Here is a 26217-nt window from a genome sequence, read left to right as displayed (position 1 = left end):
GTTTTACTTATCCTTTAACACAATCACCAACACAGTCATTAACAGTCACATAGTCACCAACAGTCACTAACACTTTATTTATACTGTATATTGTATAGTGTATATTGTATAGTGTATAGTGTATAGTGTATAGTGTATACTGTATATTGTATAGTGTATACTGTATATTGTATAGTGTATATTGTATAGTGTATAGTGTATAGTGTATACTGTATAGTGTATAGTGTATATTGTATAGTGTATACTGTATATTGTATAGTGTATATTGTATAGTGTATATTGTATAGTGTATAGTGTATAGTGTATACTGTATATTGTATAGTGTATATTGTATAGTGTATATTGTATAGTGTATAGTGTATAGTGTATATTGTATAGTGTATAGTGTATAGTGTATACTGTATATTGTATAGTGTATATTGTATAGTGTATATTGTATAGTGTATAGTGTATAGTGTATACTGTATATTGTATAGTGTATATTGTATAGTGTATATTGTATAGTGTATAGTGTATATTGTATAGTGTATAGTGTATAGTGTATACTGTATATTGTATAGTGTATATTGTATAGTGTATATTGTATAGTGTATAGTGTATAGTGTATACTGTATATTGTATAGTGTATATTGTATAGTGTATATTGTATAGTGTATACTGTATATTGTATAGTGCACCCAGTACAGCTGCACTCAGGCCCAGACACCTCCGGGAGTTCTTAATGGAGCACCAAAGCCCAGGATTGTTTTGTGTGTGTATATATATATATATATGGAAAAGCATGGAAAGTGACACTGTCAGTTACAATATATTATTTGAATCTGTGTATAAAACCAGATTCTGCTCAGGGGACTGTTCCTGCTGAATTGTGCTTAGTACAGGGAATACCTATGTTGCCATAGTTTTATGGGATCTCTCTGTACAGACTATGAGCAAACTTAGGGACTGTTCCTGCTGAATTGTGCTTAGTACAGGGAATACCTATGCTGCCATAGTTTTATGGGATCTCTCTGTACAGACTATGAGCAAACTTAGGGGACTGTTCCTGCTGAATTGTGCTTAGTACAGGGAAGACCTATGCTGCCATAGTTTTATGGGATCTCTCTGTACAGACTATGAGCAAACTTAGGGACTGTTCCTGCTGAATTGTGCTTAGTACAGAGGAATACCTATGCTGCCATAGTTTTATGGAATCTCTCTGTACAGACTATGAGCAAACTTAGGGGACTGTTCCTGCTGAATTGTGCTTAGTACAGGGAATACCTATGCTGCCATAGTTTTATGGGATCTCTCTGTACAGACTATGAGCAAACTTAGGGACTGTTCCTGCTGAATTGTGCTTAGTACAGGGAATACCTATGCTGCCATAGTTTTATGGGATCTCTCTGTACAGACTATGAGCAAACTTAGGGGACTGTTCCTGCTGAATTGTGCTTAGTACAGGGAATACCTATGCTGCCATAGTTTTATGGGATCTCTCTGTACAGACTATGAGCAAATTTAGGGGACTGTTCCTGCTGAATTGTGCTTAGTACAGGGAATACCTATGCTGCCATAGTTTTATGGGATCTCTCTGTATAGACTATGAGCAAACTTAGGGACTGTTCCTGCTGAATTGTGCTTAGTACAGGGAATACCTATGCTGCCATAGTTTTATGGGATCTCTCTGTATAGACTATGAGCAAACTTAGGGGACTGTTCCTGCTGAATTGTGCTTAGTACAGGGAATACCTATGCTGCCATAGTTTTATGGGATCTCTCTGTATAGACTATGAGCAAACTTAGGGACTGTTCCTGCTGAATTGTGCTTAGTACAGGGAATACCTATGCTGCCATAGTTTTATGGGATCTCTCTGTACAGACTATGAGCAAACTTAGGGGACTGTTCCTGCTGAATTGTGCTTAGTACAATAGAGGCAATAGAAAAGGAGGAGGGGTATGTCTGTATGTTAGGCAGGATTTAAAGGGGACCTGTCACCCAAAAAAAATATTCAAAATCCTATCTATCCTATTTTATCACATTAGTCAAGCAAAATGAACTTTAATTACACTATATAAATTATTTGAATCTTGTTTCCTTCAGTCTGGGAATTCATAATTATAACAAGCAGACAGGAGCCATTTTGTGGGACACTGTTATTAAGACAAGTCTTGTATCATCTCAGAATCTTGTTTATACACCAGAATGGGGGACCTGATGTCCATCCCCATGTCCTGGTTACACAATTAAATAGTGAAGAGAACGGGGGAATGTGGGGAGAGCAGTGACATTAAGGAAGTGCTGAATGGAAAGTGAAAGTAATTGTCTGCCCCGCCTCTATGCCACTGGCATAGAGGAGGGGCAGACAATATTTGATTGACAGCTGAGATTTTTAAATGAGTTCACAACAGCTATGAATGCTTTAATAAAAAATAGAAATTGGACAGGTCCACTTTAAAAGCTCATATAAAGGAGGAGGTTATGTTAGAAAATGAGGGGGCAGAAGTCGTATGGGTGGAGTTCTTCACCAATTGTAAAGAGTCCAGCAAATAAATTGTAGGAGTCGCTATAGACCCCCTAATGTAAGTGACGAGGAGGAGGTGAAGCTCCTGATGCAAATAGAAAAGGCTGCTGGTTTGGGTAAAGTAATGATAATGGGGGATTTTAATTACCCAGATATTGACTGGAGCAACGGTACTGCCAGATCAGTTAATGGGAACAAGTTTATAAACTTATTACATGACAATTTTATGGCTCAGGTTGTTGAGGAGCCAACCAGATAAAATGCTATTCTTGATTTAGTGATCTCAAATGAGCCAGAACTTATAGCAAATGTGCAAGTCATTGAACCCCTGGGTAATAGTGACCATAATGTTATATCATTTAATGTCTGGTGCAAAAAACAAAAATATACTGGGGCAACAAAAACCATGAATTTTGGAAAAGCTAATTTTAGTGCCTTGAGTGCTGCGCTACAGAGTATTGGGGCATTAGGTTTTCAGCTAAAAACACAGAACAGAAATGGTTGTCCTTTAAAATGATATTAAATCATTACTGTTCTCAATTTATTCCCTTAAGGACTAAACATAGAAGCTCTAATAATCATCCTGTGTGGCTTAATACAGAGGTAAAGATGTTAATGGGAAAGAAGAGAAAGGCATTTAATAACTACAAATCTGTTGGGACAGAAGCTGCATTTAATGAATATAAACACTGTAATAAATGTTGTAAATCAGCAATCCGGAAGGCTAAGAAACAAAGAGTGCATTGCAGCTGAGGCTAAAACTAATCTTTTAAATCTATTAATAGTAAAAAGATGCAGGTTGAGAGTGTTGCTCCATTAAATAATGGTACCAGTATGGTTGTAACAGATACAGAAAAGGCAAATGTGTTAAATCAGTTCTTTTCTTCAGTGTATACAATAGAGGAGTCTGGGTTCCCAGGCTCACTTAATAACTGCACGAATGGTTCAGCTCAATCTAGTCAGTGGCTGACTCAAGATATGATTCATAAAGCTTTAATACAAATTAATGTAAACAAGGCTCCAGGGCCTGATGGCATACACCCCTGGGTTCTAAGAGACCTTAGTTCAGTTTTAGACCAGCCCCTATTTCTGATTTACTCAGATTCCCTTTCATCTGGTATGGTGCCTATGGATTGGAGAAAAGCTGATGTCATTCCAATATTTAAAAAGGGATTATGATCTCAGCCTGGCAATTATAGGCCAGTAAGTCTGACATCTGTGGTGGGCAAATTATTTGAAGGCTTGTTAAGGGATCACATTCAAAATTTTGTCCTAGTCAATGGCATTATGAGCAGCAATCAGCATGGCTTTATGAAGGATAGGTCATGTCAGACTAATTTGATTGCATTTTATGATGAGGTAAGTAAGATTCTGGACAGTGGGGGGGGGGGCAGTAGATCTATTTGGATTTTGCCAAAGCGTTTGATACTGTGCCCCACAAACGACTGCTTTCTAAACTAAGGTCTGTTGGGCTTAATGAAGTCATTTGCACATGGATAGGAAACTGGCTACAGGATCGGGTACAGAGGGTGGTTGTTAATGGGACATTCTCTACTTGGAGTAAGGTTCTTAGTGGGGTCCCTCAGGGCTCAGTATTGGGGCCACTTTTATTTAACTTGTTCATTAATGACTTAGGGGAGGGTATTGTAAGTAATGTATCACTGATGACACAAAACTATCAGCCCAATTAATTCCATCCAGGATGTGGCACTTGCAACAGGATCTTGACTAACTGGCAATCTGGGCAGCTAAGTGGCAAATGAGATTCAATGTTGATAAATGTAAAGTCCTGCACCTGGGATGTAACAATATCCACTTATACCCTTAATGGGACTGCACTAGGCAAATCCATAATGGAGACGGAGCTTGGAGTCCTTGTAGATAATAAACTTGTCTGTAGCAAGCAATGCCAGTCAGCAGCATCAAGGGCAAATAAGGTCTTGACTTGTATTAAATGGGGCAGAGAGTCACGGGAGGAGGGGGTCCCACTGTATAGAGCACTGGTAAGGCCCCATCTAGAATATGCCCTACAGTTTTGGTCTCCATCACTCAAACAGGACATTATTGTATTAGAGAGGGGACAGAGAAGGGCAACTAAGCTGGTAAAGGGAAAATCTTAGCTATGAGGAAAGACTGGCCAAATTGGGGATGTTCACGCTGGAGAAGAGGCGCTTAAGGGGTGATATGATAACTATGTATAAATATATAAGGGGATCATATAATAATCTCTCTAATGGTTTATTTACCAGTAGCTCTTTCCAGCTGACACAAGGTCACCCATTCCGATTAGAAGAAAAGAGGTTCCAGCTAAATATTGGGAAGGGGTTTGTTACAGTGAGAGCTGTGAAGATGTGGAATTGTCTCCCTGAATCAGGGGTACAGGCTGATACATTAGATAGGTACAAGGAAGGGTCGGATGCTTTATTCACCAGTAGCTCCTCCCAGCAGACAGGAGGGAGCCAATGAGATTAGAGGAGGGAAAGGGGTGTTACAGGGAGAGCTGGGAAGTGAATCAGGGGTACAGGCTGATACATTAGATAGGTATAAGAAGGGGTTGGATGGTGTTTAGCAAGTGAGGGAATACAGGGATATGGGAGATAGCTCATAGTACAAGTTGATTCAGGGACTGGTCCCATTGCATCTTGGAGTCAGGAAGGAATTTTCCCCTCTGAGGCAAATTGGAGAGGCTTCAAATGGTTTTTTTGCCTTCCTCTGGATCTACTGGCAGTTAGGCAGATAAAAAAAAAAAAGGTTGAACTTGATGGACGTGTGTCTTTTTTCAACCTTACTTACTATGTTACAGGGAACACCTATGCTGCAATAGTTTTATGGGATCTCTCAGTACAGACTATGAGCAAATTTAGGGACTGTTCCTGCTGAATTGTGCTTAGTACAAGGGAATACCTATGCTGCCATAGTTTTATGGGATCTCTCAGTACAGACTATGAGCAAACTTAGGGGACTGTTCCTGCTGAATTGTGCTTAGTACAGAGGAATACCTATGCTGTCATAGTTTTATGGGATCTCTCTGTACAGACTATGAGCAAACTTAGGGGACTGTTCCTGCTGAATTGTGCTTAGTACAAGGGAATACCTATGCTGCCATAGTTTTATGGGATCTCTCTGTACAGACTATGAGCAAACTTAGGGGGCTGTTCCTGCTGAATTGTGCTTAGTACAGGGGATACCTATGCTGCCATAGTTTTATGGGATCTCTCTGTACAGACTATGAGCAAACTTAGGGGACTGTTCCTGCTGAATTGTGCTTAGTACAGGGAATACCTATGCTGCAATAGTTTTATGGGATCTCTCAGTACAGACTATGAGCAAATTTAGGGACTGTTCCTGCTGAATTGTGCTTAGTACAAGGGAATACCTATGCTTCCATAGTTTTATGGGATCTCTCAGTACAGACTATGAGCAAACTTAGGGGACTGTTCCTGCTGAATTGTGCTTAGTACAGAGGAATACCTATGCTGTCATAGTTTTATGGGATCTCTCTGTACAGACTATGAGCAAACTTAGGGGGCTGTTCCTGCTGAATTGTGCTTAGTACAAGGGAATACCTATGCTGCCATAGTTTTATGGGATCTCTCTGTACAGACTATGAACAAACTTAGGGGACTGTTCCTGCTGAATTGTGCTTAGTACAGGGAATACCTATGCTGCCATAGTTTTATGGGATCTCTTGGAATCTGAAGCCAGGGATTTCCAGACTGCAGCCCCTCCAGCAATAAAAAAAAAATGACCACTAGGTGTCAGGACAACCAAAACATTTCTTACTGCTTGTCCCTATGTGAGGGTTACACTCACAGCTTTATGTACTGCACATATATCGGCAAATATACATTTTGTTATGGAAAGAGCAAGTATCACCCAGATTTATAGGGAACCTTTATCCAATCAGCTTCTGATGATTCGGTGTCCCCATCCAGCCAGATGAATACTAAAATATTAGTTTAGGGTGAAGTCTTCTTGTGTATCCTGTCCCTCCCTGGTAACTCCATTCTATATTGCAAGGCTTCTATTTCCCAGGTCATTATTTAAAGGGGAAGTTCAACCCCCATACAGAATCTTTAATCTTGAGTCAGTGAGATTCCCAGTTTGACACTATTTGCATCGTTTATTTAACACAAGGACATCTCCCCTTTGCCTATGATCAGCCTCCAAAATAAGTTGATTGATCCGACGCTTGGTTGCTAGGGTCAGCGCCCATCTTACCAACCAACGTGCAAGGGAACGATTGCATTATTTAGAAAAATCCCAGGTTACAAAAGAAGCAAATTCCGTGAATGTTCTGAAAACTGTTTCAAAAATAGATTTATTTCAATCTTTATATGAGAAATATTTATATCTAGATCTGTATTGTTACAGTTGAATGTTTGGGCACCAACATAAATTGAAAGGACTGCAACTCCCCGCACCCTAAAGACACTGGACTGTTAATTTACAGGGTCAGACATGAGAAGCTATAGATCCACAACAACCCAACTGCTCCGTTGCAGTAACCAATGGCAACCATGGATGTAACCAATGAAACCGACCTCTAATTTGCCCACATGTACATAATTTATAGACCCTTTATAGAGGCTACAGCAGCTGAATCCTGTGATTGGAGGAAAGGCTGAAGAGGTTTAGCTTTGCCTTTAGATTTTGCTGGTGGGACCATTAAAGGGTGGGTCACCTTCAGATGTTATAAAATTGCCAATTCTGGGCACCTTTTTAATTGGTCTTCATTATTTATTTTTTTTATAGTTTTTGCATTAATTGCCTTCTGACTCTTTCCAGCTTTCAAATGGGGGTCACTGACCCTATCTAAAAAAAAATGCTCTGTAAGGCTACAAATGTATTGTTATTGCTACTTTTTATTCCTCATCTTTCTATTCAGGTCTCTCTTATACATATTCCAGTCTCTTATTCAAATCAGTGCATGGTTGCTAGGGGAATTGGAACTCTAGCAACCAGACCGCTGAAATTACAAACTGGAGAGCTGCTGAATAAAAAGCTAAATAACTCAACAACCACAGATAAAAAAAAATGAAAACCAATTGCAAATTGTCTCAGAATTTCACTCTCTACTTCATACTAACAGTTCATTTAAAGCTGAACAACCTCTTTAAAGGGATTCTGTCATGTTTTTATGATGTAGTTTTTATTTCTAAATGACACTGTTTACACTGCAAATAATTCACTGTACAATATAAAATGTCATTCCTGAACCAACAAGTGTATTTAGTTGTAATATTGGTGTGTAGGTGCATCTCAGCTCATTTTGCCTGGTCATGTGATTTCAGAAAGAGCCAGCACTTTAGGATGGAACTGCTTTCTGGCAGCCTGTTGTTTCTCCTACTCAATGTAAGGGAGCTGCTATCTGGTTACCTTCCCATTGTTTTGTTGTTAGACTGCTGGGGGGAGGGGTGATATCACTCCAACTTGTAGTACAGCAGTAAAGAGAGACTAAAGTTTATCAGAGCACAAGTCACATGACTGGGGGCAGCTGAGAAACTGACAATATGTGTAGTCCCATTAAATATAAAAAAAACAGTTTGCACTGGATTTCAGTGCAGAATTCTGCTGGAGCAGCACTATTAACTGATGTGTTTTGAAAAAAACAGTTTTTTCCCATGACAGTATCCCTTTAAGTTCTTCATCGACTTCATCTGAATCCGCAGTCCAAGCTTCCCACCAGTAGAGGGTGCTGTGCCCATTCACTGCATATTCCCTGTTTCCAGATCATTTCTTTGGTATTTTTGGTGATTTTAGAGTGCACACACCACGTGAGGTCACAGACAGAAATTTGGGGGGCCCCTTAGCTGTTATAAAGAGGAACAATGCGGTCAATGAAATTTCTACATATGGGGCATTTTTTGGGGCTGGGGAGCGCCTGGTAGCAGCTGATGCAGGAACAAACATGGCCGCACTCCAGGAAGACGCAAGACTTTTCGGTGCTGAGACAGATGGAGCAGGGGTTTTGTACTTCCTCCTTGTTCTGTGGCTCCTGCTGGACCCTCTGTCGGGCCCTTGACTCCTCAAACTCTCTTTGCAGGTTCTTGAGGTGCTGCTTCTCCTTGTAGTGTCGGTACTTGCGTCTGAGGATAAAAAAGAGGGTGATGCAGGAGGCCACCCCAAACACGATGCTGAGGATCCTCCACCAGCGCATCTGCACCTCTTGTTTCTCCAGGAGTCCCTCGTAATCCATGGAGCTGAGGTAGAACAACATCCCGTCCTTGGGCGGCTGCAGCTTGATGGTCTTGTTGTCCAGAACCAACTCCCCGACACCCGTGATCGTCGCCCCGATTTTCAGCATCTCCTCCGTCTCCTGCACCCCCTTGGGCCGCTCTCCGGTCATGTAATGGCCAAGTATATTGGAGAAAGACTGGACCGCCGGGTGGAACTTTTCATAAATGGTCTCCAGGCCCAGATCCACGGCTTCCAAAGGCCGGAGAACCCTCACCGACACCCCCGACTCCTCGGGATTTTCCGGTGCCAGGTCAAAGGGGACGGTGTTGCTCCTCTGGTGGATGATTTTCTCATGGTCGTTCCTGAATGAGATTAATAAGCTCATGATATCAGCCTTAAAGGGAAGGTTCACCTTCCAACACTTTTTTTCAGTTCAGTTGGTTTCAGACAATTCACCAGAAATAAAGACTTTTTCCAATTACTTTCTATTTGTCAACTTTTTTCTAATATTGAAAGTGTCATTTTTCACCTTCTAAAGCAGCTCTGGGGATGGGGGGTCGCCGACCCTGTAAACTGTTCTAAACTGATACATTTAGTTGATCCATTTCTTATGTTTGTCCCTGCTGAGCAGAATCCCTGGGTTTCATTACAGGCAGCTGTTAGACTTGATACAATAGTTACTGATAATCCAGAGATGCTGCTGAGAAATGGATCAACTCAATGTTGTAAAATTGTAACAGTTCAGAAACTGCACCTGAGGTAAAGTCCTGTGCGAAACCAATTTCTAAGACCCGGACCCGACCCGGACCCGACCCGAACCCTCATATTTTCCCACTTCGATCCGCTACCCGACCCGGACCCGCAACTGCCTTATCCGCAACCTGCTGACCTCCTTCGAACAGGAAGTGACGGTGCTGCAAACCGGAAGTGACATCATCACAAGTGGGCGGGGACAGGAACATGTTTTGTAAAATAGGAGTAAAATATAGACAATATCACATTAGATAAGATATTTAGATGAGACCCACAACCCGACTCGCTGCAGGACTCTAACCTGAATTACTGAGCTGCCAGACTCAGAGACAGGGACATTCAACTTTACACTTAGATATGGAAAAAAACAGTAAAAAATAAAAAATGGAAAGCAAATGAAAAAGTCTTTATTTCTCTGCATTCAAACCTTCCCAAAAGTGTTGGAAGGTGAACCACCCCTTTAAAGGGCACCAATCATGACCAAAATCATTTACTAAGTAAATACACTATGTGAAAGTTCAAGAAATCCAATTTTTAAAACAGTTAGAATTGTTTGTATAATGTAAATGATCAGCTCACTATTCCTTCTGCAAGATCTCCCCTATCTCCCCTGCAGTTCTAGCTGAGGCAGCCATCTTGGATTTCACTGGCTCCTCCTACCTATATCTTCCCAGCCAACTGTAGCTCTGAAATCTCGCACATGCTCAGTTGAAATTCCTTGTTGCTTATCAACCCTTCTAAGCTATTTTCAAATCAGCCAAACCTGTGTGTTAGCTGCTGTTCAGTAGTGCTGCCCCCTGCTGGAAGTTACTGTGTGCCCTTCATTTGCATAATGACTTTACCAGCAGGGGACAAGATAGGGAAATCTCCTGATACTTCTAGTGGAGGAGTTTACTTAAACAAGGCATTCTGGGTAGAATACTCAAAGCAGTGTTACAATCTGAGCATGCTCCTGAAATTTGCATATTAGAGTCTCTGTTATAGTCTCAGTATGGCCTCCCTCAGTGAAAGAACCCATTTGACAAAGTAAGGGATTTTTTTAAAACCTGCAGTTTTTTTCAAAAAACTATATATGTAGTTTGATTAAACGTGTTTAGCTTGTACTGGTCAGATTATTAATATGTGTTTGATTTTGGCTGTGATAGGTGCCCTTTAAGTTAATCTTTAGTTTGTTATAAATTGGCCAATTCTAATCAACTTTTCAATTGGGCTTCATTTTTTATTTCGTATAGTTTTTTAGTTATGCACTTTCTTCTTCTTCTGACTCTTTCCAGCTTTCAAACGGGGGTCACTGACCCCATCTAAAAAACAAATGCTCTGTAAGGCTACAAATGTATTGTTACTTTTTATTACTCCTCTTTCTATTCAGGCCTCTCCTATTCATATTCCAGTCTCTTGTGTAAATCAATGCATAGTTGCTAGGGGAATTTGGACCCTAGCAACCAGATGGCTGAAATTGCAAACTGGAGAGCTGCTGAATAAAAAGCTAAATAATTAAAAAAACACACATAATAAAAAATGAAAACCAATTGCAAAATGTCTCAGAATATCCCTCTCTATATCATACTAACAGTTCATTTAAAGGTGAAGAACCCTGGTTTCCCTGTTGCCAGGGACACTGGCCCTAGCAACCAGAGGACCTTTATCATTCTAGGCTGAACAGAAGCAAATATAAAGACCAACTGCAGTGTTCTTCTAAATTCCTTCCCCAAAGAGTTCTCTCTAGCAGCAGCGATGTTCGACTGAGTGCTAGCTGCGTGGGTTCAGGGATACAGGGAGTTATACTCACCAGAGGTGGGTGGTTCTGTTCCACACCATCTTGTGCTCTTTCAGCGACAGCCTTTGGATCACCCCCTTGCAGTTTTCCACATACTGACTGTTTAGAACTTCCTTCACTGAAGTCACAGCCCCTGCAGCAAAGAATATAAGGGGTTAATGATTTAGAACTCCCAGCATCCCACCAGGAACTGAGGATTCTGGGAATTGTTGATGAGCCTAATGTTTGCATGGACCTCTGTAATTGCCATGGCAGTTCCCAGCTGTTCAGGACTACAAATCCCAGCAGCCTCTGGGTCTCAAAGACCAACTTCCTGGATTTAAACCTTCCCAAAAAGGATCACAGCCTTGTCCTTCAGGTTTCCCACCTTCTATAACTGCGTAGGGGACGCATTTCCCGGGAAGGTCCGACAGAACCGCGGGGAGATCATCAGTCAGGCAGAACTTCTTGGCTTCCTACAATGGAAAGAATTTCAATATAAAATTGGCAGCTAATTGGTGAGAATTTGGAGAATTTATGTAGCAAACTAAAGCTGAACCTATATGGGCCGATAAAAGCCTGGGTCCATATTTGATTTGCAGGAATCATAGAAATGTACATTTCCTGGCACTGACACTCAGACCTCCGAGGGTTAAACAGGAAGTAACCCCTGCTGCACTTCTCAACCAAACTTTACTCAGTTGTTGCTGGACTACAAATCCCAGAATAATGTAACATATAATGAAGGTTGAGGCATGCTGGGAGCTGTAGTCCTGCAACATCAGGGTTGCATTCTTAAAGCAATATTGCACAGTAAAACTTTTTCCCAAATCACCACAGCCAATGACTGCTTTAAAATGCAAAAAACCCTCCAATGAGAATCCCATCTGATGTGTATCAATCTGACTCCATGTTCCTGTTCTGCAACTGGAGTTGGAAGCTTTAAGCCCAGTTTCCCAGCACTGAACACGTCTGTCCTTTATCCCCATGTCTCATTCCAGTGTCATATAATGAAGAAATAAATAATTCTCTCTATATGTAACATAACAGCAAGATGCCTGACATGGGGCTGGGAATCAGCATTCTCATTGGTCTGTTCTTTTGCTTTTATAATGAAGTAGAATTCTCATTGGTGAATTTTCTAAAATTGCGGTTTTCATCAACTAGAAACCAGGGGGCGCTGTGGGACTGTGTTATGGCTGGGTTTACATCCCATGTGACACATTTTAACAATATATGGCAGTGAATGGGTTAAACTGACAGTAGGGCATGACGGTTACATGCAACAACAAGGTTCTATATATCATTTGCCCTAAAAGGGGTTACGGTGAGGAGGGGAAACACTGTTGGCATGTGTCGGGGGGTAGACTTGTCCCAAGTCTCCAAGCTGTAAAGCGATCGGCACGGACTTCAGGCTAACTTAAAGGAGAACTAAACCCTAAAAATTAATATGGCTAAAAAAGCCATATTTTATTCATTGAATTATTGCACGAGGCTAAAGTTTGAGCTTGTCAATAGCAGCAATGATCCAGGACTTCAAACTTGTCACAGGGGGTCACCATCTTGGAAAGTGTCTGTGACACTCACATGCTCAGTGGGCTCTGATTGGCTGTTGAGAAGCTAAGCTTAGGGCTCGTCACTAATTATCCAGCAGAAAATGAGCTTCCCTGGCTGTAATATAAGCTGATGCTACAGGTTTGCTGATTATTCAATTCTGATGCTAATTGCACTGGTTTCTGTGCTGCCATGTAGTAATTATGTGTATTAATTACTAATCAGCCTTATATTGTGACATTTCTATTCTATGTGTACTGTATATTGTGAGTGGCTCCCTAAGCTCAGTAAGTGACAGCAGCACAGAGCATGTGAATCAGTAGAAAAGAAGATGGGGAGCTACTGGGGCATCTTTGGAGACACAGATCTTTACTGCTAAAGGGCTGTGGTTGCCTTGGGCTGGTACAGAAGCACAAAATTTCATGTACAACATGACTATGAAGATTTTCATTCATCCAGGTCATGGTATATCTAGTATAGGTAAATCTAAAAACAACTTTGATTACTCAGCAAGTCCAGTTGTTTTTAGATTTACCTATACTAGATATATCATGTACAACATTTCTAGCTACTTCTTTAGTTAGGCTTTAGTTCTCCTTTATGGTAACTTTTAGTATGTTATAGAATGGTAATTTCTAAGCAACTTTTCAATTGGTCTTCATTATTTATTTTTTATAGTAATTCAATTATTTGCCTTTTACTTGACTCTTTCCAGCTTTGAAATGGGGGTCACTGACCCCATCAGGAAACAAAAATGTTGTAAGGCTACACATTTATTGTTATTGCTACTTTTTATTACTCCTCTTTCTATTCAGGCCTCTCCTATTCATATTCCAGTCGCTTATTCAAATCAATGCATGGTTGCTAGGGTAATTTGGACCATAGCAACCAGTTGGCTGAAATTACAAACTGGAGAGCTGCTGAATAAAAAGCTAAATAACTGAAAAACCACAAATAATAAAAAATGAAAACCAATTGCAAATTGTCTCAGAATATCCCTCTCTACATCATACTAACATTTCATTTAAAGGTGAACAAACCCTTTCCGTTTAACATTGCAAATGCCAACAGGACTCATACCATTCGGTGGCAGTTGGGAGGGAGGATTAGGGGGAGGCAGATAAGGGAAGGGGGCGTGTCTCTAACCTTCAGAGTCTGGACGGATCGGTATTTATGGCGGTAAATGGAATAGAAAAGCGCGGTGATGGCTGAACTGGTGGTGAGCAGGATAACCTGTCCGACTGACGGGCGCCCCCCATTCTCCATTTCTATAGGAAAAAAAAAACAATGAATAGGAGATAAAAGCTGGCAGAAAAAAAGCGAAAACATTCTCCCCTTATTCCTATAATCCAACATGAAGTCAGGGGGCATGCTGGGACTTGTAGTTCCAGAACTGATGCAGTGCCAGGTGTTGCCTCCCAGAATCAGCCCCTGTAACCCTCAGCTGTGCCCCAGTAGCCTCACTGGTGGTCACCCCTCAGTATCTGTCTGTGTATATTCTCTGCACTGCTGCTTCCGACTCCCAAATCAACCACAGACCTGTAGGGGGGATTGGCTTGTGCTCCATTGTTTCAGGAGTCAGAAGCAGAGAACATTAGGATCAAATAAACAAAGGGCAGCTGCTTAGAATGACATTTCTTTACACTAAGCCAAAAACCAGGTTTGAGTTCAGTTCCCCTTTAATTCTCCAGGAACTCCCCCAGCAGTGACATATCCCAGAATACATTGCAGAGGAGGCGTGGCCAAACAGCCAACAAAACAACATCCAGTAAATACTCCCCTCCTGTCCCACTACAACTCCCAGAGAAATAAATGGGCAGAAGTCGGTGACAGACATTTATACCCCGAGGCACATTCCAGCGCTGAACTTTTAGTTATAATTATTATTATTATTAAATGACTGCCGCCCGCCCCCAACTTACAGAACCTGGGGTTCCCTTACCCAAGAGCCAACTCGGCACAATACCAAAGAAAACACGAACTTCCGGGTTCTCTTAAGACGCGCAGCCGCAGTCAGCAGTGCTAGTACGTGTGGGGGCGTGTCAGTGAGGCGCAGCGGCCATGTTACTTCATGGCAGATTTCTCGCTCTTCCTTTGAAAGTGAAATAGAATCCGCCCAGCTGCTTACCTGAAGGTCCCAATGTTTTATTAGTTCGGGGAATGGATTAAACCCTTAGTTTCTGGGGTTCTGCAGCCCAATAGTGATCGTTTTGTCACCGCCAGTCCCGCTTTCCTCCACTTACCCTGACAAGCGAGTCTTTTCCACAGGCAGTAACACAAGAGCGCCCCGCTAGGCTCTGACTCTGCAGCTTCTGTATGGAATACAAGGGATTTCCCACAATGACGTCAGGAACATAACACTTCCCCTTTAACTTGACTGATTGACCTTCATGACATTTCCCAGCAGCCCCTCCCCTAGCAGCATCAGGGTTATACTTGTACATTCTTTGGTAAACGAAGCCAAGCCTAATTATTCACAGAACTGAAACCAGCAGCAGCCAATCACATCACTGGAACATTGGAAGGGTAGCACCATGTAGCCAATCAGGAACATACACAGGGCTGGAATCACAGCAGAAAGGATTGGGTCCCAACTGTTCCCAGAAATGTAAAGAGATCACTGTCTGCCTAAAGCTCCCCATAGACGCGACGATTCTTCTTGCCGAACGACCGATTTTAGCGAAGTCCGACCAATCCTTTGAAAATTATCGTGCAGTCAGTTGGATACGAACAATCGTACATCTTACGATTTTTCGCCCGACAACTGTCAGGAAATTGATTGGCCAGGTTAAAAAATCTGTGTCGGTCCCAGTGCAATGTATCTATGTCTGCAGGGCCAAGCAGCTCCCCTTTGTTTTCCTGGCAAATTGGTCTTTTTAGTTGATGGTCAATTCATACGATCGTTCTGAGAAAATCGTGGTCTCACGACGAGGATCTGATCTTTTAAAAATCTCAACATCTATGGCCATCTTAAGTTTGCTCATAGTCTATGGCAGCATAGCTATTCCCTGTACTAAGCATAATTCAGCAGGAACAGTCCCCTAAGTTTGCTCATAGTCTGTACAGAGAAATCCCATAAAACTATGGCAGCATAGGTATTCCCTGTACTAAGCACAATTCAGCAGGAACAGTCCCTAAGTTTGCTCAAAGTCTGTACAGAGAGATCCCATAAAACTATGACAGAATAGGTATTCCCTGTACTAAGCATAATTCAGCAGGAACAGCCCCCTAAGTTTGCTCATAGTCTGTACAGAGAGATCCGATAAAACTATGACAGAATAGGTATTCCCCTGTACTAAGCACAATTCAGCAGGAACAGCCCCTAAGTTTGCTCATAGTCTGTACAGAGAGATCCCATAAAACTATGGCAGCATAGGTATTCCCTGTACTAAGCACAATTCAGCAGGAACAGTCCCCTAAGTTTGCTCATAGTCTGTACAGAGAGATCCCATAAAACTATGGCAGCATAGGTATTCCCTGTACTAAGCACAATTCAGCAGGAACAGTCCCTAAGTTTGCTCATAGTCTGTACAGAGAGATCCCATAAAACTATGGCAGCATAGGTATTCCCTGTACTAAGCACAATTCAGCAGGAACAGCCCCTAAGTTTGCTCACAGTCTGTACAGAGAGATCCCATAAAACTATGACAGCATAGGTATCCCCTGTACTAAGCACAATTCAGCAGGAACAGTCCCTAAGTTTGCTCATAGTCTGTACAGAGAGATCCCATAAAACTATGACAGCATAGGTATTCCCTGTACTAAGCACAATTCAGCAGGAACAGCCCCTAAGTTTGCTCACAGTCTGTACAGAGAGATCCCATAAAACTATGGCAGCATAGGTATCCCCTGTATTAACACAATTAAGCAGGAACAGTCCCCTAAGTTTGCTCATAGTCTGTACAGAGAGATCCCATAAAACTATAATTTATATAAACTATATTCTGAGACAATTTGCAATTAAGTTTCATTTTTTTTTATTATTTGTGGTTTTTGAGTTATTTAGCTTTTTACTCAGCAGCTCTCCAGTTTGCAATTTCAGCCATCTGGTTGCTAGGGTCCAAATTACCCTAGTAACCATGCATGTGTAGCCTTCCAGAACATTTGTTTTTTAAGATGGGGTCAGTGACCCCCATTTGAAAACTGAAACAAGTCAAAATAATTATTTAAAAACAATAAAAAAAGAGAAAATGAAGGCCAGTTGAAAAGTTGCTTAGAGTTAATCATTCTATAACATACTAAAAGTTAACATTAAGGTGAAACCCCTTTAAAGGGCTACGCAGGTGTGACACAGAGCTGACGGTGACTGTACGTGGGAATGGGCAGCAGAGCAATAAATATCAGTGATATGTACGTATCACTCCTGCTGCTGCTGCAACTGTCTCCATGGCAACTTTCTGAAGTTACTGATGTGACTTCAAATTTCATTACTTTGGTTACCATAGAAACAGTGCGCAGCTGATAAATATAGCAACTTCCCGGCACCTGGGTGTCATTAAAATGTGTTTGGTTTTGGCAGCAGCATCATGGGCGTGTGTTCTACAACTGACTCATTAACTGGGTTGTACACCTTTAAATTAACTGTTAGTATGATGTAGAGAGGGATATTCTGAGACAATTTGCAATTGGTTTTATTTTTTTATTATTTGTGGCTTTTGAGTTATTTAGCTTTTTATTCAGCAGCTCTCCAGTTTGTAATTTCAGCCATCTGGTTGCTAGGGTCCAAATTCCCCTAGCAACCATACCCTGATTTGACTGGAATATGAATAGGAGAGGCCTGAATAGAAAGATGAGAAATAAAAAGTAACAATAACAATACATTTGTAGCCTTACAGAGAATTTGTTTTTTAGATGGGGTCAGTGACCCCCCATTTGAAATCTGGAAAGAGTCAGAAGAAGAAGGCAAATAATTAAAAAACTATAAAAAAGAAAGAATTAAGGGGAATCGTAAAGTTGCTTAGAATTAGCCATTCTATAACATACTAAAAGTTAACATAAAGTGGTGGTTGACCTGTAAGTTAACTTTTAGTATGTCATACAATTACCAATTCTAAGCAAATTTTTAATTTGTCTTCATTTTTTCATTTTTTATAGTTTTTGAATATGCCTTCTGATGCTTTTCAGCTTTTCAAATGGGGGTCACTGACCCCATCTAAAACAACAAACGCTCTGTAATGCTACAAATGTATTGTTATTGTTACTTTTTATTACTCCTCTTTCAATTCAGGCCTCTCCTATTCATATTCCAGTCTCTTATTCAAATCAATGCATGGTTGCTAGGGTCCCTAGCAACTGAAATTGCAAACTGGAGAGATGATGAATAAAAAGATAAATAAGTCAAAAACCACAAATAATAAAAAATGAAACCCAAATGCAAATTGTCTCAGAATATCCCTCTCTACATCATACTAACAGTTAATTTAAAGGTGAACAACCCCTTTAAAAGTGAACCACCACTTTAATGGGGAGAGAAGTTCAGTAGGTCGGTTCAAATCTAGTTGGGGGTAAAGGGAATGACTCATGGGGGTTTCTGCTATTCTCCTGCTCACTAGGGGGGCTGGCGAAAGGAGGGGACCCAGGTGTAACCTGACATTAGCATATGGGGCACATACAAATGCCGACGTGAGGCTACACCTGGATCCCTGAATGAACTAGCACCACCTAGTGGCACCCATCAGTAATTGATCTGCCTTTAGCAATATATGTATATGGGATCTGGCTGTTTACAGAGTGAGCCGCACAGTAACACACTGGTGTATGTGAATATATGTCCTCAGAGTCGCCATTAGAAATCACGGGGCCCTGTGCAACAATATTTTTGGGGCCCCTGCTCAATCCCTGCCACCAAGCCCCACCCCAGACCCCGCCCACACCCCAGTTAAAAGGCCACACAGACATCAGCGCTAAAAAAGGTAACCCCCCCCACACAAGTTATAAAAAGCCATTAATGGTCAGGGCCCCCTTAAAAAAAAACTGTGACGCCAGGGTCCCCCATAAAGTTTTTTAAGAAATCATTGGTAGTCAGGGACCCCCATAAGTAAAAAAAAAATGTTGACGCCAATGCCCCTCATAAAAGTTTTTTTAAAAAAAAACATTGGCGCCAGGCCCCCCCCTTACAAGTTAGAAAGAAACATTGGGGCCCCAGATAATATTTTTTTAAAAACACGTTTGTGGCAGGGGCCTATAGAGTATTAAAATAATACATTGGTGGCCAGGGGTTTAATAAAATAAAAAATACACAAACTGGTGTCAATAGAATTGAACTTGTGGCTTCAGGACTTAAATTTCAGCTCCTTTCGTGACTTTGGGCCTTTTTGCAGCTTTTTGCTTCAGATCTTCAACTTCAGCTCTTCAGGACTTTGGCTCTTCTGGACTTCGGCTCTTCTGGATTCAGGCCTTCGAGACTTCGGCTCTTTGGGACTTCGGGACTTCGGCTCTTTGGGACTTCGGGACTTCGGCTCTTCCGGACTTTGGCTCTTTGGGACTTCGGCTCTTTGGGACTTTGGCTTTTTGGGACTTTGCTTCTTCGGCTTTTTGGGACTTCAACTTTGGCTCTTCAGGACTTTGGCTCTTCGGGACTTTGGCTCTTCGGGACTTTGGTTCTTTGGGACTTTGGCTTTTTGGGAGTTCGGCTCTTCGGCTTTTTGGGACTTTGGCTTTTTGGGACTTCAACTTTGGCTCTTCAGGACTTTAGCTCTTCAGGACTTTGGCTCTTCCGGACTTCGGCTCTTCGGGACTTTGGCTCTTCGGGACTTTGGCTCTTCTGGACTTTGGCTCTTCGGGACTTTGGCTCTTCGGGACTTCGGCTCTTCGGGACTTTGGCTCTTCGGCTTTTTGGAACTTTGGCTTTTTGGGACTTCAGCTCTTCAGACTACGGAAGATGTGGCACGGCTTCGGCACTGTTAAGGGGGCCGGGCTATTTCTAAAAGTGCAGCACGGCTGGGCCTCTCTTTAAGCCCAGTAAAATAGTGCCCCTATGATGGCGGCCCTGTATGTCCTGTTGCTACTTGTGCTGAGTAGAGATATTCCTATCTGAAACCTACAGAATGTTCATTGAGGCTTGATCCATTTTTATAGCTAAGGAAACAATGACCAATTGCAAAGTTGCAGGGGTTATTTCCTTCTGAGTATTTAAATTATTAACCTTTAAGTTAACTTTTGGTATGTTATAAAATAGCTCAATCTAAGCAACTTTTCAGTTGGTCTTTATTTTTTATTTTTTTTATAGTTTTTTAATTATTTGCCCGGGTCCCCCAGTCTGACCCTATAGCTCATACTCTGTAAGGCTACAAATGTATAGTTTTTTTTTATTACTCATCTTTCTATTCAGGCCTCTCCTATTCATATTCCAGTCTCTTATTCATATCAATGCATGGTTGCTAGGGTCATTTGGACGCTAGCAACCAGATCGCAAAAATTGCAAGCAGGAGAACTACTGAATAAAAAGCTAAATAAGTCAAAAACCACAAGTAATAAAAAATGAAAACCAATTGCAAATTTTCTCAGAATATTCCTCTCTACATCATACTAATTGAAAGTTAAACAACCCCTAAAGGTGACCTTCCCAGTAGTAGCAGCTTTATCCACATTCTCACTAACTGCCAGAAATGACATTGTCATAAAAGCATTAGTGATATGCAAGGGGGGGGGGATGATATTTTGCAACCAGACCCACATTTACCCACCCACATGCAGGACCAGTTCCCTGAGGGTCAGTGTTACAAATTGTATAAGATTTGGGGGCGGTGTGAGTGCTGCCATGTGGCTTGGTCTGAGCAAGAAGTGCATGATGGAACTTTGCATTGGGTGGTGCATTTGGCCCCTCTGGGTCCCACCGGTGATGTGCAGACTCCATTACAGGTTCACACTCCCAAACAGGACTGGTTTTAGGGAAGCCCCATAGCTGCCAATAGGTTGGGTGGTGTATATTTGATGGATGGAATGTCCCCCTCCTTGGGATAGGGGTCCCAGACTCCCAGTTATAGGCAGGGCCCTGCTGCATCTCTTCCACTGTCTGTTCTAGGGAAACAAGACTCGGTGAATGACAGACAAGTCATGTCATGTGAATTATTTGCCCGGGGTCCTTTAGTAAATAAGCTCAGGAGGACACACCCACAGCACATAGGGACACACCCATACACAGATCTAGAACACTGAGAGCAGAGATACAGTGGGAGCTGCACTGCCCGGGGGAATAATAGTCAGACCCACCCAGGAGTCAGCGGCAGCTGCACAGACAGGGCGTGTAATTAACTCAGGGGGCAACAGGGGGAGCAGTGGTCCCTCCCATTCTACCCGAAGGCTGTCACTGGGGCTGTCTCACAATCTCACACTCTCACTCTCACACTTTCTCCGGAGCAGCGCTCACAGCCTGACACCATCTGCACTGGCACATCTGTACTGACTGCCACCTGGCACCTCACTGAGACTGGAAACCAGTAGAAGACTGATTAGACCTGGTGCCCAAACTGCACAGAAAGCTGCACACTGGCAGCACCTGAGCTGTACAAATAGCTGCAACTAGATCTGGCATCACATAATACCTGGCACAAACACCTGGGCACCAACCAACGCTGAGTTGATACCTTGAAGACCCCACTGAAATTTGGCATTCTCGACTTGGCACTCCAAGGGCAATTGTTGTTGGCAATCCAAAAGACGGATGTTGTGAATACTGACATTCCCCTGTACCCAGAACAGGCACCAACTTCACTAAAGGGCAAGGCTGGTACCCGCCTGGCACTGAGAGGTTGGTACAGGAGCTAGCACTAAAAGTTGATCCCTAAGCTCAGAGCTGGCATCTGATTGAAAGTGAGCACCCCCGGGAATTGAGAGGTGGCATCTGAGTATACTGAGTTGGCACCCAGGCTGTACAAGGCCTGGCATCTCTCTAAGAGCTGGCACCATGCTGCCCTGGAGGAGGAAAGGAAAGTTTGTGCTGGCACAGAAAGAGCAGGAGGGCAAAGCATTAAGTTACCCCAGGCTGCTGCCCTCCTTCCTGCGCTCCTGTCCCGATCTTCTACCCAATATCTCCGGGCAGTGCCTGGGCACGGTGTTCAGGAGGAAGCGGCAGACGGTGGAGCTGACCCGGGAGGAGCCCAGTGACAAGGTGCGGTACTTGGGCAGTGCGGTGACCCTGCGGGCCCAAGGGGAGGGCTGCACGGCGGAGGCGGTAGGGCAGATCTGGGAGCGGAGCGGGGGTGGAAGCCGGGGCCCCAGGGTGAAGCTGTCGGTGAGTAGTGAAGGCATCAGGGTGTTCCCTGGGAAGGGCAAAACTGCCAACACTTACCTTCTGCACCGAATCACCCACTGTTGTACCGACAGCGCCCACCCCCGGCTCCTCTGCTGGGTCTACAGGCACCAAGTCCGGCACAAGGCGGTGGTGCTCCGGTGCCATGCGGTGCTGCTCCCCAGGCATGAGAAAGCTGCGGCCCTGGCACTGAGACTTTGCCACATCTCACGGGCAGCCTTTTGCGACTTCAAGCGACTAAAGAGGCAGAACGACTACAGGAGGGGGCAGCAGGAGAGGCTGGGGCAAAGTGTTGTGCCCTTGGTGCCCCTAAGGAAGATACTGAATGCCAGGTGCTATTATCATCCCCGGGAGGTGAGGGGCAGCGGGGCACTGGGGCTGAGCTCAATCCAAGAGGAAGAAGAGGATGAGGACGAAGAGCAGAATAGCCCAGGGAGGACATGCGATCAGGGCTCCCACAATTTACTGGAGAACAATGAGACCATGTTGGACTTGGTTCAAGAGCTGAGGAGGTTGAGTATCCAGAGAGCCCTCACCCAGAGTCTCAACTGGACCTTCAGCCACCCAACCTGTGCCATTGACTGGAAACATCCTATGAGGACTATGTGCTGACACCTGGAGATCCCACCTTCCATCTCATACTGACCTTCCATCTCAATTCCTAATCCTTCTCATCACATGGAATATGTGGGGTACTCCTACTTTTAGAGCACATGCCCACCCCACAAGGACCTTACAATCAGGGGACATCTGAGGGCCCTATGAAGACTGCTGACTGTTCACAAGGAGTATCTGGAATGCAACCTTTTGCCCCAATTTTCCATGGACACTTTTATGGCAGAAGTACCTTTCAAGGACACACCCATGACTTTTTACCTATCTGTTCAGTGGGGAGCACCGGGGTGGGGGGTCTTGGTGTACCAAAGCTTTTCATCACCTGTTTCAGTTCCATCAGCCAAACAATGAAGTCATTAAGGTGCACCTCACCTTATCTTTCCAACATGTGGTCTGTTTTTAAAGGGGTTTCAGGACTGTAACCCAATCCTCCATGAACACATGTCCTGTCCCCATTCTATTGACCTTACAGTGACTGGAGGAACTGGAGCGCAGGATGGGGGGTGGTGTGAGATTGGGGGGCAGTAACCCCCCGCTGGTTCATTCTCCAGGAAGTCTAGTGTCTGTCCCAAAGACTGAAGATGTTGCCACTCTCCTCCCTTTTTCTCAATGCCCAGTCTCACCATGTCAAACTGCCACAACAAATGATTGACAGTTGACCCCATGCTGTGTGTCCCATTGCACAGACAGGAATAGGCTTTTATCTGTTACTCATTATTCAGCTGTTTCTGGCAAAGGCTGATGCCCCTCGTTGTGCCAACACTTTATGGAACAGAAGCCATTGTGCCGTCTTTATAGGTTTACACAAAGTTTATATTATTTCATTCAATTAATTTTTTATTGGAGGAAACCTGCCTGGACTTGTTTCATAAGGAAAATGCATTAAAGGGGCAGTCACACCAAAATAAAATAATGTTGTACTTGTAATCATGTTTTTAATTCATGCTGTTGCCCTATAGACCTGCAGTTGGGGTCAGGGTCCATTGCCCATGGGGCCCAGGTGACTCATGTTTATAATTGGGGTCCCCTGGGAGGCTGCTAATGAAAGTGTAGGGGGCTACTGTTTTATATTCATTTCCATGCCTTGGCTGTCACTCATGCCATAACATACAACTAAGGACTTTAAAGGAGAAGGAAAGGTTAAAACTAAGTAAGCTTTACCAAAAAGGTCTATAATATAAATACACTATTAAACCCTCAAAGTAGAGCTGTTTACTCAGGTATGGTAAAACATTCTACAGAATAAATATAGCATTTAGCTTGCACTATTGTGATTAATCTATTATCAATAAACTGCCTCGGTAGCTTTCCTTCTCCTTTAAACACAAACCTCTTTCCATACCACAAAGCATGCTGGGAGTTGTAGTTAACCGAAAATTAGGTCATTAAAAAGTCTCCTCCAGTTTTCCTGCATGAGAGAAATTGACGGGAAGAGAACGGAGGGAGAATATTTTAGTGATTTACAGGGAATTCTCATTCCTGCTGATTTTCACATCAAAATAAGACATTTTTATCTTCAAACACTTCCCTGGAGTTGTTACAGTTTTCACTGGGGGAGGGGGAAGAAATACTTGGCCGCAAAAGCAGATTTTACATACAAATTAGGCGTTAGGGTTCTTTTTATCCTACCCCTCTAATGTCAATGTAACCCAAATTAAATCCCCCCCCCCCATGGGTCTGTATCCAAAGAAGGAGCAACAATGTTCTGCACAGAATCTTGTCTGACTCTTTAGTCCAGATTTCTGCGTATCCTGTTTATAGGGATGAGAAGGTGTTGAATGCCAACAATGTTATTCATGCCAGCGTTGTCATGTGCCGCCTCACCCATTTTAAAATGACAAATCTCATCCACAGGCATTTCATTTAGATGGGCTCTGTATGGCTGCACAGAAATCTGCACAGTCTGCAGCAGGAATTTCACTTTCAATACATGAGTGATACTCAGAGTTCCCTGTATAACTCAGCCTGCAGCCTTGTGCCTTTATATGGTCACAGAACAACCCCTCAGTGACTTCTAATATCCTTATCATTTACAGTAGGGGGTACATTATCCCTTATAATACATGAGTGATACTCAGAGTTCCCTGTATAACTCAGCTTGCAGCCTTGTGCCTTTATATGGTCACAGAACAACCCCTCAGTGACTTCTAATATCCTTATCATTTACAGTAGGGGGTACATTATCCCTTATAATACATGAGTGATACTCAGAGTTCCCTGTATAACTCAGCCTGCAGCCTTGGGCCTTTATATGGTCACATAACCCCTCAGTGACTTCTAATATCCTTATCATTTACAGTAGGGGGTACATTATCCCTTATAATACATGAGTGATACTCAGAGTTCCCTGTATAACTCAGCCTGCAGCCTTGTGCCTTTATATGGTCACAGAACAACCCCTCAGTGACTTCTAATATCCTTATCATTTACAGTAGGGGGTACATTATCCTTATAATACATGAGTGATACTCAGAGTTCCCTGTATAACTCAGCCTGCAGCCTTGTGCCTTTATATGGTCACAGAACAACCCCTCAGTGACTTCTAATATCCTTATCATTTACAGTAGGGGGTACATTATCCCTTATAATACATGAGTGATACTCAGAGTTCCCTGTATAACTCAGCCTGCAGCCTTGTGTCTTTATGTGGTCACAGAACCCCTCAGTGACTTCTAATATCCTTATCATTTACAGTAGGGGGTACATTATCCCTTATAATACATGAGTGATACTCAGAGTTCCCTGTATAACTCAGCCTGCAGCCTTGGGCCTTTATATGGTCACATAACCCCTCAGTGACTTCTAATATCCTTATCATTTACAGTAGGGGGTACATTATCCCTTATAATACATGAGTGACACTCAGAGTTCCCTGTATAACTTAGCCTGCAGCCTTGTGCCTTTATATGGTAACAGAACAACCCCTCAGTGACTTCTAATATCCTTATCATCTACAGTAGGGGGTACATTATCCCTTATAATACATGAGTGATACTCAGAGTTCCCTGTATAACTCAGCCTGCAGCCTTGTGTCTTTATATGGTCACAGAACAACCCCTCAGTGACTTCTAATATCCTTATCATTTACAGTAGGGGGTACATTATCCCTTATAATACATGAGTGATACTCAGAGTTCCCTGTATAACTTAGCCTGCAGCCTTGTGCCTTTATATGGTCACAGAACAATCCCTCAGTGACTTCTAATATCCTTATCATTTACAGTAGGGGGTACATTATCCCTTATAATATATGAGTGATACTCAGAGTTCCCTGTATAACTCAGCCTGCAGCCTTGTGTCTTTATATGGTCACAGAACAACCCCTCAGTGACTTCTAATATCCTTATCATTTACAGTAGGGGGTACATTATCCCTTATAATACATGAGTGATACTCAGAGTTCCCTGTATAACTTAGCCTGCAGCCTTGTGCCTTTATATGGTCACAGAACAACCCCTCAGTGACTTCTAATATCCTTATAATTTATGGTAGGGGGTAAATTTTCCCTTATAATTCTGTTTATAAATGCTTTTGATGCCACATATAGAAGAGCCGATAAGTACAAGTGCCGTAGGATAAACAGAGATGAGATCACACTCAGCAGG

At 42.7% G+C, this 26217-nt stretch overlaps 2 protein-coding genes across 6 annotated transcripts; one reads left to right on the top strand and one right to left on the bottom strand.

Annotated features, from left to right (window-relative positions):
- Positions 1-8251: 8251 nt before the first annotated feature.
- On the bottom strand, positions 8252-15208 carry mul1.L (mitochondrial E3 ubiquitin protein ligase 1 L homeolog). Of its 5 annotated transcripts, none has more exons than XM_018224428.2 (5): positions 14876-15208; positions 13894-14015; positions 11582-11669; positions 11227-11347; positions 8252-9046 (listed from the first exon to the last, which is right to left on the bottom strand). In XM_018224428.2, the coding sequence occupies exons 2-5, from the start codon at positions 14011-14013 to the stop codon at positions 8314-8316; spliced, it is 1062 nt and encodes a 353-aa protein (XP_018079917.1). In that variant the 5' UTR covers positions 14014-14015; positions 14876-15208; the 3' UTR covers positions 8252-8313.
- Positions 15209-20675: 5467 nt separating this feature from the next.
- fam43b.L (family with sequence similarity 43 member B L homeolog) lies at positions 20676-23539 on the top strand. Its single transcript, XM_018226555.2, has one exon. It carries the CDS (start codon positions 21653-21655, stop codon positions 22607-22609), a length of 957 nt encoding a protein of 318 aa, XP_018082044.1. The 5' UTR covers positions 20676-21652; the 3' UTR covers positions 22610-23539.
- Positions 23540-26217: the final 2678 nt, after the last annotated feature.

Source organism: Xenopus laevis, chromosome 7L (assembly GCF_017654675.1).
Source record: "Xenopus laevis strain J_2021 chromosome 7L, Xenopus_laevis_v10.1, whole genome shotgun sequence".
NCBI lineage: Eukaryota > Metazoa > Chordata > Amphibia > Anura > Pipidae > Xenopus > Xenopus laevis.
Note: the sequence above shows the minus strand (reverse complement) of the source record. Positions and strands in the feature narration are given on the sequence as shown.

What these genes read in the sequence shown, in the direction of transcription:
- fam43b.L (XM_018226555.2), top strand. Translation starts at nt 21,653, where the DNA reads ATGCTGCCCTGGAGGAGGAAAGGAAAGTTTGTGCTGGCACAGAAAGAG.
- mul1.L (XM_041568450.1), bottom strand. Translation starts at nt 14,314, where the DNA reads ATGGAGCACAAGCCAATCCCCCCTACAG. An exon ending in CAAGCCAATCCCCCCTACAG is followed by an intron (nt 14,016 to 14,286) that starts GTCTGTGGTTGA and finishes TTTTTCCTATAG; the next exon opens with AAATGGAGAATGGGGGGCGC. An exon ending in AACAGAACCACCCACCTCTG is followed by an intron (nt 9,047 to 11,226) that starts GTGAGTATAACT and finishes AATCTCATTCAG; the next exon opens with GAACGACCATGAGAAAATCA.